This window comes from Perna viridis, chromosome 10, assembly GCF_037379345.1.
Source record: "Perna viridis isolate PV_CMFRI_1.1 ecotype Kerala chromosome 10, ASM3737934v1, whole genome shotgun sequence".
NCBI lineage: Eukaryota > Metazoa > Mollusca > Bivalvia > Mytilida > Mytilidae > Perna > Perna viridis.
This window is the reverse complement of record NC_142454.1, coordinates 19,087,006-19,103,799: the sequence shown is the minus strand read 5'-3', so window position 1 is coordinate 19,103,799 and position 16,794 is coordinate 19,087,006. Positions and strand designations below refer to the sequence as shown.

The window sequence follows — 16,794 nt, the reverse complement described above, 5'->3', positions numbered from 1 at the left end:
CAACACATAACAACTATCTTCTGAACCGATGAAGAAGACACCACGGAGTACCCTGATAAAACATCATCGATGTGTGTGTGTGTGTGTGTGTGTGTGTGTGTGTGTGTGTGTGTGTATTTTTTGTTTGTTTGTTATACTTGTTTGTTTTATTTTATTTGATTTTCATTAATGTTTGTTTGATGTTTGTTTTTTTTTTCTTTTTGTTGGTTTTAAGTAATTAAAATGTACCATACGATTGAAGAAAACACTCATTAGGCTATGCAGAATTGGGCAAAGGTATATAATAAGAAAGGAATAAACGATGTATTTTTATCAATAAAACTAATAAAAAATCTTGGTACGGTACATTAAACTGTATTTTATGTTGATGCATACCTTTCATGAATAGAAAATAATGAATTAATGAAATATGAACGATCAATGAAAAATATGACTAATCGGATATTAATGAAAAATGTTTTTAAATGTAATCGGTTGACAAGTACATAATATTGGTCCATGAAAAGTTTTTTAAACAAAAAAATACCAATTTAATATAATTATTGCAATTTTTAATATACTGCACACGAACTTTAAGGCGTAACCTATCATCAGCAGCATTAATACCGAAAAGATCGTGATCCCAAAAAAGTTGTAATAAAGGAGCTTGGTTGCTGCATTGATATTAGAAATTGTTTGATGTAACATATAACCGTAAACAAGTCTAATTGTAAACAAAGTTGAACACGGTACAAGTTTTGAAATTTCGGTAAGCTAATTGATACGTAATATTCTCATACATTAATGACAAGCTGCATACAGGTATTGCATATCTAGGAAAATCGCACTATCTACATGTAAGTGTTGTACATGTGTTACAAGTTTTCCTTTATGTTGAAATCATATATAACAGAGTTTTTTTTTCCTTTATCTCAAGTTTTTGTTTAGGATAAATAAAACAATATTTATAATACATTCAGTTTGATTTTTCAAAATGTATTTTTAATCTATGAACGCAAAGTAAATATCATAATTTATCCTCAGCACCATCATTTATTATTGGAATGTAAAAAAAACTTAACTTTATGTAAAAAGCCAGAGCACCGAAACCAGGGATTACTACAAGATAGAAATATTTTTTCTCTAATTAGATTTAATGTTTTTTTTTTCTTTTCTTAGTTGTTAAGTTGTTAGTGTGTTTTGATTTGATTTGTTTTGTTTTGTTTGTGCTTTTTTTGCGTTTTGTTTGCACTTAGTTTTTTAGATTTATGTGTCTTCTGATATTCACTAAATGACTAATGCTGTTACTTGGAATTTCTTTTCATCGTGTGAATTACATTAATTAGGATAAATTGCGACATTTTTTCGCCAGGCTGATATAAATATCAGTCCGTTGTAATTGATTCCTTAGATTCAACTTGTATTACATGCGCAGAAACCGTATTTCTTACTGAATATTTGATCAAGGGTCATACAAAAGGATAATTTCTGTCTGAAATGAACATATTTGAATTTAATGAATGGTCATAATGAATTGTTTATTGCCTTTAAGTTTATGTTTCATCGCTTCATTGGTGTTGTAAAATATGGCTAAGAATATACAGGAAGAGGTATTGTGGAGCTCCCTTTTTTAATTGATTCCTTAGATTCAACTTGTATTACATGCGCAGAAACCGTATTTCTTACTGAATATTTGATCAAGGGTCATACAAAAGGATAATTTCTGTCTGAAATGAACATATTTGAATTTAATGAATGGTCATAATGAATTGTTTATTGCCTTTAAGTTTATGTTTCATCGCTTCATTGGTGTTGTAAAATATGGCTAAGAATATACAGGAAGAGGTATTGTGGAGCTCCCTTTTACAACAACGTAAAATGAATGAAAAGAGAGGCAAATCTCGTATATTATAGAGATAAACGCTGAAAGACAAGAATGATAGACGACGAATCAACTGATGCAGACATAAAGAATGTATCTGAACAAATAAAAACAATTCTTATCTACAAAAATAGAAAACAAATTGAAAAAGACTCCGCAATGAAAATGTTTCAAAACAAGTTCTTTACTTGATCTGTACAGAAAAAAGAATATATCTACATACCATAAAGGTCCATATATATCTACCACAATAACTATTGTACCCAACAGTTCAGCCAGGAAGTCTCAGAAAATGAATAACACATTTAGAAATTGGTAGCTGTGGATGTCATTAAGTTACTTTCACCTTCATTCTTCGGGGATTTTAATATTATAAAAATATTTTTCTGGTGATAATACATGTATTTGTGAATGGTCTTGTTGACGGATATTTTTCAGTCTGACATACATGACAAGATATTCGAAACTTTCCATCAAAACATTGGAACTAATTGTATTGACATTTATTTAGACATTGCATAGATTTTTTGAAAAAAACTATCAACTATCGATCTATGGTGTATCATGTGTAAGAGTTATCACGGGAACCGAGGTTATAGAAAAAAAATTAGTAACTTAGAAAAAAAACGTCATAAAAAGGAAAGGAAGACGAACAAAGCTACTAACTTCTACTTTCACTTTTAATAACGAAAATCATTCGTCTTGGAATGTCATTACAATTCGTACAAAGCTAACAAAAATAACAATGGTATAAATAAAACATAGAATGCTATTGAGCTATCAAATCCTTTTAGTAGAAAATTCACTTAAAAGGTATAACTTTTTTTTACATATCATTGATATGAATTAATCATAAAATCATTAGGTATTCTTCACTGATTGTCAAAATAAATCGTTTAGTCGTTGATGTATAAGAAGTTGACATGTTTAAATGATAATTAGAAAATTCTTTTTATTTTACCTCATTATGGACAACTGCACGGTTGTAGCAGAAAAGGCTGCAAATATATTGAGCAATTATTGATAAGCTTTCTCAAAAAAAGAAAACATTTCTTAAAGAGTTTTTTTTTCTTTTGACAAAAACAAACAGATGCATACAACATAATAATGTATGGAAATGCTTTCTAAAAAAATGTTAATAACATGTGGTCATTTCACACAATCTTTGGGAATCCTAATTTATTTTTTTTTTACATAGAATCAGGTGTTTGAGAAAGTATGACATAGAAACGAAGTAATACATGTACTATGTAACTTGGTCCCATTTAATAAAAGTAGTAGCACTGGAATGCTACAGTTTCGCTTGCTTCTTGACTTCCTGGATCATACATCAGAGTGCTCTTGTGTCTGTTGAAATGCTTCAAATCCTATCATTGGTGGTGGATTGTAAGTGTACTGAAATGATGTAAAACTAATGATAATGATTTAAATACGAGAATCACATAAATCTTGGATGAATACATTTTAAATTAATTAATTAACGTCAAATCAAGACCACAGTTGACAAAATAAGAAGCAACAAAAAGAAAACAAACGAAAACCAACATTATCTAATACTTCAAATGGCGTGTTGAATTTAATACAAAAATACTTGCAACCCTTTCTGTCTTCTTCATTATAAAACGTGAATCGTAAAATTGCTGTGTCTCTCTGCTTAGAAGGCTATGGGAGAACAAATCTATCAATAAATATCCTGAAGAAATGGGACAACGAACACCATACAAATCATTCGTTATAGCTCATATTGTCATAAAAACAATATCAAATACTTAAAATACTAACAGTTTGAACATCTTGGTTGGAATTAGAATGACCATTATTGACAGCATATTCGTTAAGACTTCCATTTCCTTTATCACTACTGATGGCAAGAGATGGTACTTGAAGTCCTTTTGCATAGTTAGTCTGGAAAACAGTTATGAAAAGTTAAATATAGTAAAGGGAAACAAAACCAACAAATTACAAAACACAGGTCTAAATAACACCGATTTTTCGTAACCTATGGGTGTGTTCTTTCTCAATGGTTGTCTTTTGGTTCAAAATACCAATTGCTGTACTGTAGTGGCAGTCTTTGTAAAAAAATGGAAATTGTGCATGTGTACAGTTTCCTTTAGCTTTTTGAGTGTAAATTCTTGTTTTCCTTACATTCAATTCTTATATGTAATTGTACTTAGATATTTAGGATACATTGTGTTGTAGACCATTTTTTCCCCTGTTTTCTCGTTAAGGCGACCCATTATTGTCGCCTCGGTACCCGTTTGCCAATACTTAAAAAAACTTTTAGTTAGCATCAGAATTGTTTTTTTTTAATTTTTCATTAGTATATATGATGAATGATGCTATCAAAGACTCGGGTTACAGTTGTATAACTAGAACTTACCACAGGAATTAGTCGTACTTTTAAAACAATGAATGATAATGCTCCATATACAACAGCAATAACTAATCCACTTATAAGTATATAAAACACACCAGCTACGTTGCTGAGTGACAATGGATTTTTCCCTGCAGATGACTCCTAAAACATAAAAGTACTTCAAAATGGCGGTACATGCACATGTAAGTCGCAGTATTCTGCAGTTAGGCAAAACGACAGAATAAAATATGGAATGATATCGACAATAACCCTTTCAATGTTGCAGAACAAGTTTTATAGCTTGACCTGTATAGAAAAAAGGAACCATGATACCCCCCTCCCCCATTTTGTGTTATATTTAGTATACTTTACTATTCTAAGAAAGATAACTCCAATTCATCAAACTATACAACTTAAAATGGCCATAACCTAATGACCGTTACTTTTGTGTCAATTATCTGATAAAACTGAAATTCAAACTGTTTTATTTTATGGTACTCAATAAGTTACCCAAGTTTGAAAAAGATCCGGAATCGTCAGGGGACGGACAGATATACAACTAATCGGAGGTTATAACAAAATGCCTTGCCACTTCGTATGGTAGGAATAAAGACCAGAAAAATTGCGGGGGGAATGTGAATGCAGTGAAATGAATGCACCAGTATATATCTCGTATTCTCGCTAAGTTCCCTATCAAAAAGGGGACGTTTTCATTACGAACAGTTTGTTTACTAAACAAACTTATCCTTCTTTTCTCATTTATTTCCAAAGCTGAGATCTGCGTGTTTTTTTTAAGAAGCCAAGAATCGTAGAGTGAAAATTGAAATTAGATACATGTACATACTTTTCCACCAATAGGAGAACACTGGCTCCTATCGCTCCACCATTTGTTCTTAAGTTTTATTAGTGTACTATCCTCTGTCAATTCTAGAACGTGAAGATTTAAAACATCGCTGAAAAAAATAGATAATGATTGAGTGAAAGCTATAAATACATGCACATGCACAATCGTGATCTTAAGGAAATCAGTTTATATTCAAGTCGTATATATTTTAATTGTCAATTTTAGTATACATGGTGAGATTATAATGCATGTCTATAGATAAATTTCATACGTTGACATTTGGGTGCAAAATGTGAAGAGATGTTAGCATAAAACTCTAAATTAATATCACTCCAGTTAAGTGGAATTGTGGTCTTTCGATGGCATATTCCATGCTTATTGATCCAAAGCCATCAATCAAACGTGCAAAATGATTTGAAAAAGAAGAGGATATTGATTGACATAACTAGCTAGTCTCCTTAATAATCCAGTCCGATTTTTTGTTATTGATTTAACTTCTATTCCTTTTTACAAACCTTATTGTGTTAAAATATGGAAAGGTAAACTTCGACACATTCTTGATGAAAACAGATTTCAAATTTACAATATCCAATCGATAAATCGACATAAAATCCAAAACCAACCTGACATAGTATTTGTCCTTTCGTGCTTTTGAAAATTCAAATCGCGATTATGATACATTTGTGCGTCACTATATCTAAATTGCAATTTTAAAAGAAACTAGACACGCTGTGAATAATTCTCTCCAAGTTGATACCCCAACTCCCCCCATTTGTACACTTGTAACATCAACCTTTTGACCTACTAATTGATTCAGTGCACAATGGCTAAAATGCATATATGTATATAGTAAAGATTCCGTGAAATTTTCGTAATATTCCTTATGGGTAGAGGTGTTACGGATAACGATGAATACCCCCTGTCAGGAAATAATAAGTCCATGTTTGCGGACGTTAGACCTAAACAATATTTAAATCAAAATCTAAAACAGAAGCTGAACATATTCAATACTAAATATTGATTATGTTAGGTTCATTCAATTCCATTCAGTGGTGTCAGAGGAGTAACTGAATTGAGTTGAAAAACGGGAATACATAATAAAGATACTGTGAAAGTGTGCTTAAATTCCATTCAACGGTGCATGAAAAGTAACAGGTAAGGAATGGGTACCCCTCTACGGAAGGGAGGACGGATGGAAGGTACATTTCTAGAACTGACACCCTTTGCAAGTGTGGCGGCGTACGAATATTACCGTAAATCAGATCCTTTGGGTGTCGCTACTCCAAATCCTTTGGTGTTTAGATTCCGACCAACTTTGAATGTATTGCATGGCTGTACACTATTCTCGTACTCTATGACATTACTCTCTAACAGGAAGGCATACTTCCCTTTCGATTTTCTGACTCTTTCTATCCCATCAGTTGTTTTATTCACCATGTTTTGTGGGTTCGACATCATGAAGTTCCACATTGTTTGATAAACAGGCACAGGTGAATTCTATTTTGAAATTTTCAAACAAGTATCAAAATCGAAAGTAAGAACTCATTGCTCAATACATATACATGTATTTCTTATTGTACTCATATTATAAAACTTATTTCAATGATGAAGAATGTCTATGTTTTGTTACATATATGGAGTAAACCACAAAACAAAACAAACAAAAAACAAACAAAAAACAAACAAACAAAAAAACAAAAACAATATGTTAGAAAATTAAGCATACATTTTAGCATCGCTTAAGAAAAACTTATATGCTGTTCTTTAACCACGCAAAATACAAAATGAATTTAATAAGCGAATTGGCTTCTATGGTTAAATCAACTTTTCTTTGACAGTTTTGTCATTTACCTTTGGATCCAATTTGGTTCTTGGTGATTTATCTGTAATCTTATTTCAAAACAAACACGCTTTCTGATTGAAAAGAAAATGTCTATCAACTCATAGACCAAATTTTGTCATATGACTGTAACGTCATCAACCTTGCTAGTTGAGTTTGTGCTAAAATTAATTTAGAAGGAATAACAGTTTTGCATATTTCTGTCCATTTGAAATAACTTCAATACCAATGGTACACACTAAATTACTTAGATTATTGCATCACTGACAGAAAAAAATATAACTGTCATTCCTTAAAAAATACTCACTCATACGACTAATAAACATTTAACATTATCTTACAGCAAAAAATTCTCTAGTGGTTCCCGAATTTAGGCAGCCATATTTAATTTCCGTCTGTTTAGCTAGATCATCAGCAGTTTCAATCGGAGAGACCATTCTCTCTATAGTAAGGAAGGCAGCAAGGTTAGCAGTGTATGATGATATAATTATCAGTACGAAAAACCACCATACTGTGCCAATAACTCTTCCGGATAGAGATCTTAAAAGAGATGAAATTATTATATTTTAGCGGCTAAATAACACCTAGAATTATCAAACGTAGATACAGACCATTGGTAACACCGTGTTAAAGCGAATAAAGAAAACCAACAAAATATTCCATGTCAGGAAAATAAGAGAAGTCTGGGATCGGTGTGATATAAATATATATAATTCCTTATGATATCTGAGTAATTCACCTTTAAACAAAAAAAAAATTCTCAATACCAAATCTTACAAAATACGCAATGATGACTTTTTCATTGGCTAAATCGTACAAGTGAATTGAGAAGAATATAGTTTAGGTTGGTGCATTTCTGTTTAAAACCTCTGTTATTGAAACTGATAAAGCTAATTTCATAAAAAATGAAAAAAAGGAAAGAAAAGAAAAAAAAAACAAACAAACAAACATCAACTTCCCTCGGGCAGGAATAATTAACTTGTCACATGTTACCTTGTTACTTAGGACAGGAATCAGTACAGTTTATCATGAAGGCGCCGGTGGAGACTGAGGGACAGGAATCACAACCGTGTAACGTGGAGGCGCCGATGGAGACTTACCTCTGACAGAAATCGCTACCATGTCTGTCACATGAAGATACCGATAGGCATTTACAATGTACATCGGACAGGAATCACTACTCTGTTAACATGAATGTTAAGGCGCTGATGGATACTTAACTCGAACAGGAATCACTACCATGTAACACAAAGGCGCGAATGGAAACTTACCTCGCACACAAATCACTATCCTGTAACAAAAAAACGTCGATGGAGACTTACCTCGGACAGGAATCACTACCCTGCAACATGAGAGCGCCGATGGAAAACCAGAAAGAGTTGAGTATAGAAAATTCTTCGTTGAGTTGTGGTTCTTTCTCTCCTGATTCGTTCGTCCATTCGTACGGACTAAAACGACTAATTATAAACAGCCCAACGCTGACTGAAGCATATGCCACAATAATGAATATCCAAATTTTAAAATTAAACGGCTTCATGAAGGAAAACACTCCTGGCTTCTCTATTTCCGGTTTTTTTATCATGATAGAAATACCAATTTCCATAAATGGTTTTGTAAAGTCTATGACACGTTCCCTGTCAAATGTTATAGTGAAATCAGCTAATGCCAAGTCAGCTTTCTGCAATAAAAACGTGTGACTAAATGATAACCTAAAAATATGGTTAAAAGTATTTGGAAGTGGAATTACGTGACTTACATGTATGTTTATATCAGTAAAATTCTGAACTCAGAGTTCTAATACCACTGTTACCATTTAATGTCATCACGTAAAACGTGTTGGGACGTGTTTTGTGCTGTGTTAAAATCTTTACCCTAAACATGGCAAAAATCTGAAAACTGCTTTAAGATCATACCTTTTTTCATTTTAAAAAATAAACACAATTATACTAATTTTGGAACCTTTCTAATTATAAAGTTGAACTGAATAAGACAGAGCCCTGTACAACCTGCCCTTTTTACATTCAATGTCAACCTATTTATCAGACTTAATTCCATATCAGGAATAAATGGGCTAAACATTCTGATGTGGTATTCAGGGGCGTAGCTAGGCCTGTTTTAGTTGTACGCAAAATTAAGGCGAAGGGGGGGGGGGGTGCGAAAGTACGCAACTGCGTATTTGCGTATAGGCAGCTACGCCCCTGGTATTCATAAATTTACGTTAATATGCAAACAGGTTAGTACCACATAGTAATACTGTCAGCGGTATTATCAATAGAATAAAAACAATGATTTCTTATGAATAAATTGAGAGCTCTAACAATGCACACTTAATTCCTTGTATAATAGTTGTTTATAAACAGGACATGTTCATAATAAGTTGACTACCCAGTTGACAGTGACCTCACTTTCACCAATGATAATATGCCTGCGAATCGAGGCATCATCAATGTTTCACGCAACATTACTGTCAATGGGGTAGTCAACTTATCATGATAATACCCACTTTATGTGCATCTATTATACAAGGAATTCAGTGTGCTTTTTGTATAATCTACAGCGAAATATGTCTAAACTGAAAGCCTTTTTAGCTTTAATATTGGTTTAGTTAAGACAAGTGTTCTGTTTATCAAGGTATGATATACTTTTAAATTGATATAAAGCGACACGTTGTAGACATTGACCTAGGGTAAGGGACGTAACTTACAAATAATTCGAACGTTTGTATTAACCATTTTACATCAATCTCATGTAAGCATCAAAGAAACTTGGACTGATTAAATTCTGTTTCAAAGGTTAGCTTGAAAGGCTTTGGTGAAATTAAGTATGATACAAATATATCACCTATTCAAAGAGTTGTATCTCTTACCCTAGTTTACAACCTTAAGATATGTTTTCGATTTATTCATGGTTGGGTTTGGACAGGTTTCGTTATACCTAACAAAATACATTACATGTGTAATAAGTTCCTGGACCATGCCATTCCACTCGCCAGTTGCTTCGTTTTCAATGCCATAAGTACCATCCTCTACCATTTTGAACTTGTATTTGAATCCGATTCTTTTCGAAAGTAATGCTGCGAAATCAGGAACAAAACCTACGAACATTAATGTGGAAAATAGCCTATTATTGAATTACTCAGTTAAATTCAAATTACAGTTAGTTTGTAGTCTGATCTTTTCCTAGGTATAATATGCATGTATATAAACCGAATTAAAATTTATTCACAAAGGGTCGAATTTGTAGGGCCAAGAGAAAAACAAGTTCTTACACGTACAGTATACAAAAGAAGTTTTATAATCACGTGAAACTACAGACACAGAGACCACCTTATGTAAAGTGCACTAAGTTTTTTTTTAATATAAACGTTTTCCTGACCAAAGGCGTAATCAAGGGAATAAAGATTCTAGCGGAAATCAAAAGAATGTAAACCAGCGACAAAGACCAGACATCGAAAACAGACGCAGAAAACATAGAACATAAAATAACCAAACTAATACATACAAAGTAACAAAAGTAAATGAGCATCTCAGACTCCACTAGCCCCGTGCAGGTCCGGGTGTCAAAAGAATAGACCTGCAGCAGTGCTAAGCTTGTCGTAAAAGGCGACTAAATAGTGCTCAGAACCCACAGAGCAACTGGGATGTGTGCCCCAGGTGGTGGAATGGGGTACCCCTGGCGTGTAACATGCTGGGGTTGTCAGGCTATAATACGGAAAACCTGACCGCAAACCATAGTGGTGCAACGTGTTGGGAAAGATGCCACGTTGCTCGCACATTAAAGAACCCTACTGTGGTATTCTCCCGGAGTAGGAACCATAGGGCTCCGCCATTGGAGGCTAAATTGCCCGACCCTACCGACCTCTCCCTATTTCCAGTGGCAATCAAAATTTGTCGACCCATTGTCCTTGTGTCCCATCCCTTTTTCATTTCATCAGTTCATGTTCATCTTATCATCAATTTCATGTTCATCGTCTGAATATAGCTGAAATAGTGCTGCTTGGACGTTAAACCCCAACAAACAAACAAACGAAACAGACTCCACTAAAAACTGGAAGCATGGACCAGGTGCAACGTTAGGTAGGGTTACAAAGCTTCCACGAATACAATTATAAGATGACAAGGCTCGGTGCAGAAGAACGCATAGATTTAAAGAGTGCGTGGAACTTATATGAACACGGAAAAAAATTCACATGTAACAGTATACATGATTTTTTTGTCATAACTAATCGATTTATGAAAGCTTTTTTTCCCCATAATTTATTCCTTTTTCAATATAAATATTAAATTTTGTCACAAGCCATTGATGTTTGTGATACACCAGACGCTTTCGCTGAAGAAAGTGCGAACGTGAAAGTACAGAGTTTATTCCACAATGTGCACGTGAATTATCGAAATAAATTATACAGAGAATTATTGATAAATCACTGCTATCTGTAAAATAAGTAAATTTAACTTGTAATGTTTTGTTTTAAATACATAAATGCATAGTACCTTCGTATATGTCATTTCCTGTTAGATTTTTTTCTGCAATGTCCTCTTCTGACTTTCTCATCATCATCGGTTTAGACTTGTCAATAGAAGGAATCAATATATTACACGAAACAATAATCATTCGTGCATACACCATGTAACTCGTGTGCAGGATTATTTTTGCTAAATTTTCTAAGCTAATGAAGAAATTGCAGATTTGTTACGAATAAACAGAGTAATTTACTTTTTTTACTTGCTTTGCATTTTTACCCTCAATTATTGCCAATATACAAACTTAATTAGTGTTACCAATAAAATGTAATACTGTAGCATTTACTTCCCAAGATGGTACAGTCAATGGTGTCGTGTACAAAACTCCTTTGACATTGTTTCTATTAAGTACGCATGCGCGTCCGGACATTATGATATTCCGATTAATTCTATTTTTAGTCTGTCTCAGACATCCAAAAATTCATGTTAAATTTTATCAAAACCAATGTAACGTTTTGGATATGTTGTGCATGTATACTCAAGCTGAGAGACAAGGTGAGTGACTCCTAAATATACCCCAAACCACTTAACTTTTTCGCTTGGTTATAATGATCATATATACATGGTTCTTGAATAGTAAAGGTGTTGGAAATATTAAGACAGTTTTCATTGTATTACAGAGACGTGCCAAAAGTATTTCAGTTACTCATAAATTTCCCATTACTTTCTATGTAAAATCTTTCTTTTTACAAAAAAAGATGTCAACTAAAAACAGTAACTTCTCAACTGATTCTGAAGAAATTTTACAATTTATAAGAAAAAAAAAACTTTTGTAGTTTGATGAGGTTCTACATTGTCATTTTCAGAAGTGTCGGAGAGTTTCGTATAGTGTAAAAAATTGCATCATAAATTAAGTTGAAAATATTGTTAAATTGTAATGTCATCAATTGTCTCGGTAATTAAAATGACAAATATTCATTCATTTCAGTCAGTAATTCTTTTCCAAAGTAAATAGCATGTTCATAATATAGAAACATTATAGCTTACTATTATAGTAGTAATAATTTTAACATCTCTCTCTGTTGTATTCTCGTAATAAGGTAAATCGATAATGTTATCTTCACTACTGATAAATCCATGTCTTTTATTCCATGTCCCAATCTGAAACAAACAACACCTTAGTTACCAAGCTCCACGCAGCGGCAGACGTTCGTTTCCTCTCTTACTAACCGCTGCAGACAAGCCTTTCGAAATTCTCGGATATTATTCAAATCAAACGTCGTTTGACAATCGGATAAATAAGCGTAAAATCATTCATTTTTTTCCGACTGTGCAAGACTCTTATTTTTTTCCGAGAGGGCTGGCTGCAACGTCTAGAGTGAATTTAGAACGTCAGACACTGTTTGGAGCTTGCTTATTAACCTTCTTAAAGAGGACTTAAAACGGACTTAAATAATATAGGTAACATATTTTTCTTCTATATCTATGTAAATCTTGGAAATAGGGACACAATATAGACAAGTGAAAAGGATGACTAATCAATATCTCATATTTCACTGTTTAATCCTCTTGATTAGCCAAAAGATTAGATTGTAAATGAAGAATAATCCTAATAGGACGTTATCGTTGCACCTGACCCGTGCACTAAGTTTTTAGTGGAGTCCCGTTCTTCATTTACTTTTGTTCTTTGTACGTGTTATTGTTGCTTTCGTGTTCTTTTATGTGTGTGTCTATTTCAATTGTTTAGATACAAAAAATACCAATCATGTGGATATTGAAAATTAAGATATGCAGTACTAGCCGTTATTTTTATCAGTAATTGTTAGCCAATTAATAGGTGTTTGAATTCTGCTTAAACTTTACCATTGTGAGACCAGGCGGTCAAAACTTTGAATGATAATATGTTTCTATTTTTCATGCTTGTTAAATTCCCCTAAAGAATGGTCTTGTTTTACCCTTATTTCATTATTCAATTACAGGCTTAGTCGTTTTAGGCATATCCATACACAATGTATGCAACGTTGACAATTACATGTACCTTCTGTGGTGTTTGATCAAGTCCAACGCCCAAAACTTGCAGTGTGTAGTCATCCCGAAAACCAGCATCGGTAAACTTTACTCTGCCTGTTATCCCATGGAAATCTACCTAGTCAATTAACAGAATGACTACTGTTATTCTCATGTTTTCGTATGCGCAGTATTTAAATCCTGAACCTTGTGTACTTTATAAAAAAATATGTGGATTTATACTTTTTTATATGAGGAGGCAATAGAAGATCTTTCTCTTCTCTGTCGTATCTGACAATTAACCAAGACATTTTATTCGCACTAATTTAATCAATTAAAAAACGTAACACTGTAATGTAGTGGTACCAACCCAACCCCCCCCCCACACACACACACAAAACAAAACAAAAAAAAATTATAAGTTAAATGATTCGCCTTTGCCAGGTAGTGTCAGTTGTACATGTATTAGTTGCTTAATCTAGGTAGTGTAAGTTATAGAGTAGTCGCCTAATACAGGTAGTGTCAATTATCGTTGTCGTCTAGTCCAGGTAGTGTCAGTTATATTAATCGCACAATCCAGGTTATAATAAATTTTATTAATATATAGATAGCAGTGTTTTATCGAATATTCCCAGTGTAATAAATTTCGATAACTCGCACTGTAAAATAACTTCGGGAATTTCACTCTCGGACTTGCTCCCGCCAAAACGTCACATCTTTGATATCAATCCGCAAATAAAAATAAAATATCGATAAAACATGAAGAAAATCTTTATAATAAATAGGATAATCGATTGGTTATCGTGAATAACCAAAATATGATCACTCAGTCGTGCCAAGAACGCTTGAAGATTTAACTCGTGCGCAAAACAATTTCGCCCACTCGTTAAATATAGGCGTTCTTCGGCACTTGTGATTATATTTTAGTTATTTAGTCTTTCCAATTAATTATCCTAATATCATCATTAAACTTCATGCCAATTTACTATTTTGATTGCTTCAATACGAGGGTGATATTCTGTTCATCACATGTCTAAGAGCGTGATGTTTTTTTTTCTTTTTCTTGTCTATTACCCTCTCGTAAAAAGCTAAACTGGTTTTGGTTAAAATAGGGGCCAGTTCAATCGTAGTCAGTTGAATCAATATGCGCAATGTACATACCAGTAACATCACTTAATAAGTACCCAACCATTTCTAGGTTTTTTTTCAATTAAAAAGTGATTGAGTCTGGAATTGCAAAAGATAGTGTAGTGGTCAAGTGAGAATTTATGTCAATGTTGTTCAATTTCCATAAACCGCATTAATTCTGGACCATTTTCCGAAGGGATCGGTATAGTTTCGCTTTTAACTCATCGGGGTGGCAACGATTTTCTCGGGGTAACAAACCGCTCTAGCTATATGTTATTTATACCATGTCAAAATGCATGTGGGTAAATTACACAAGTCGCCTTATCCAGGTAGTGTCAGTCATTTCTTTTGTAAAGTCTCTGCTTGGTCGGAGTCTTTATTACAAAGCCCTTATTACTTGGCTATTCGTGCGAGACTGGTATAAGTAGTCAAGGACGTTAAAACAAACCCTTAGTAGTAAATAGTCTTTATTTTAAGGAATAGACCTTTTTGTGTTAACTGTGAGGTGGTCGATGAACATGCACAGTACACTTCCGCGAGGGAATTTTATTTTATTCTAACCTTAGCCTTACCTCATGGAAGTGAAATAATGTATTATATCTCACACATGCTCATCAACTGTCCCAAGGTTAAAACGACAGGGTCTATTGCTTTAAATTTAATGCACGATGAATCACATCTACCATTGGCAATGCCTGATATTTATATGGAATGATTCTTAAGGATTAGTTTTGCTGTAACAGTTGCACGAAATACACAGTATAGCGATACATGTACATGTACAAAGACCGGTGGACTATCAGATACAAATGCAGATAATATATACATGTATAAAGTACGGTACCTTTTTCATTGCGTCAAGTATTTCAGGTCCTTGTATCCATGGTGGTGGTAAGGGTTCCGAATAATGCTGTCTCGTACATGGTATTCCAGGCTTTGTATAGTTGTTATATAATAATCCTCCTCTAAAATTCTTTTTGAATCGCTTTGGTTGTTCTGCTAACATGTTATTGATAGTTTCTATGATAAGTTCTGCTCCGTCAACAGCTAAAGCTGACCCAGACTGTAAAATATAACAACAAATGCAACGCAAAAAAAAAATATATGAATCATTGTGGTCCGTGCTTTAAGGAGGTAGACCTAGGGTAAGGGACATAACTCACGGAATCTGTGATATATTTGTATTATATTCAACTTCACCAAAGGTTCTCAGCATTCGTTTGAAGCAGAATAAAATGAATCTAAGTTAATTAGATGCTTACATAAGATTGATGTAAAATGCTGCATACAAACGTTCTAGTGATTTTTAAGAGTTGTGTCCCTTACCCTAGGTCTACCTCCTTAAGAATTTATCGGACAACATTCTAGATTTATTATAATTTATTATCTTCTTTCGGTTGATATATTTTGTTATTTTTCTCGTGTCGTTAAAATGTTATTGATGTCGAGACTCACACAGTAGTCAGTGCTGTTAAAAAGAAAAAAAAAAAACTTTGTGAAACGGGCAACTTCTTAAGAGACATTCAATGTATAAAATAGGCAGTTCTTATGATATGGATGGCTCATTGTAAATTTTATCCCAACATTATTTTTTGTTCTAATGTAAATTAAATGTTAATACCATATATATATCAAATAATACAAAGACTTCCCTAAGTCAACAATGGATGGCTCAGAAAAAGATTTTAAGGAACAAAATTTTGCACAAAATGGAAGAGTTATCTCCCTTATTCAATGAATTCTAATGCTTTCTATGTTATTTTTTTTCTCTTTAACCGTTAAAGTAAACCACCAACCAACGTTCAACTTGAGAAAGGATGCATTTGCAATATGAAATGGATGATTTTTTTTAAACAAAATTTGTCATGTGCAACCCACTGCCTGTTTTTGCGTGGACACTTTCTTAAAGCAGAAGACACAATATACATGCATAGAGTTCTCATAAACTTATGTCACTGTGGTTTGCAGACAAAATAAAACAGTGAACTTATATTGTGCAAAACTTTTGATAATTTAAGCTCATAAGAAAGGTTTCCGTTTTTAAAGAATCTTTTCAAGATGCATCTAACAATTGCGCACACATTTTTATAATCACAAATATTTTTTTAAAGGAAAACCTCTGTCGTGTACTACAAGTGTACATGCTATGTTCATGATAAGACTGTACACCAACCTATTTTATAAACTACGCTAAAAGTAATAATATATTTCGCTCTTTAAACAAGTGATACAAATTTCACATTTAACCCTTCGTATAACGTTACATTTATAGGTAGTTTCTTTTTGTTCTTTTAGATA

At 33.2% G+C, this 16,794-nt stretch overlaps 1 protein-coding gene across 1 annotated transcript in view; it reads right to left on the bottom strand.

Annotated features, from left to right (window-relative positions):
• Positions 1-2,523: 2,523 nt before the first annotated feature.
• Positions 2,524-16,794, bottom strand: part of LOC148604839 (glutamate receptor 3-like) — a 43,899-nt gene continuing 29,628 nt past the window's right edge. The window contains exons 8-19 of the mRNA XM_088550570.1: positions 15,341-15,559; positions 13,400-13,507; positions 12,409-12,522; positions 11,392-11,467; positions 9,853-9,995; positions 8,224-8,579; positions 7,243-7,441; positions 6,314-6,558; positions 5,062-5,170; positions 4,242-4,379; positions 3,644-3,766; positions 2,524-3,256 (exon numbers count right to left, since the gene is read on the bottom strand). Of these exons, the coding sequence (XP_088406696.1) occupies positions 3,185-3,256; positions 3,644-3,766; positions 4,242-4,379; positions 5,062-5,170; positions 6,314-6,558; positions 7,243-7,441; positions 8,224-8,579; positions 9,853-9,995; positions 11,392-11,467; positions 12,409-12,522; positions 13,400-13,507; positions 15,341-15,559 (1,902 nt within the window). The 3' untranslated portion in view covers positions 2,524-3,184. The remainder of the gene's footprint in view (positions 3,257-3,643; positions 3,767-4,241; positions 4,380-5,061; positions 5,171-6,313; positions 6,559-7,242; positions 7,442-8,223; positions 8,580-9,852; positions 9,996-11,391; positions 11,468-12,408; positions 12,523-13,399; positions 13,508-15,340; positions 15,560-16,794) is intronic.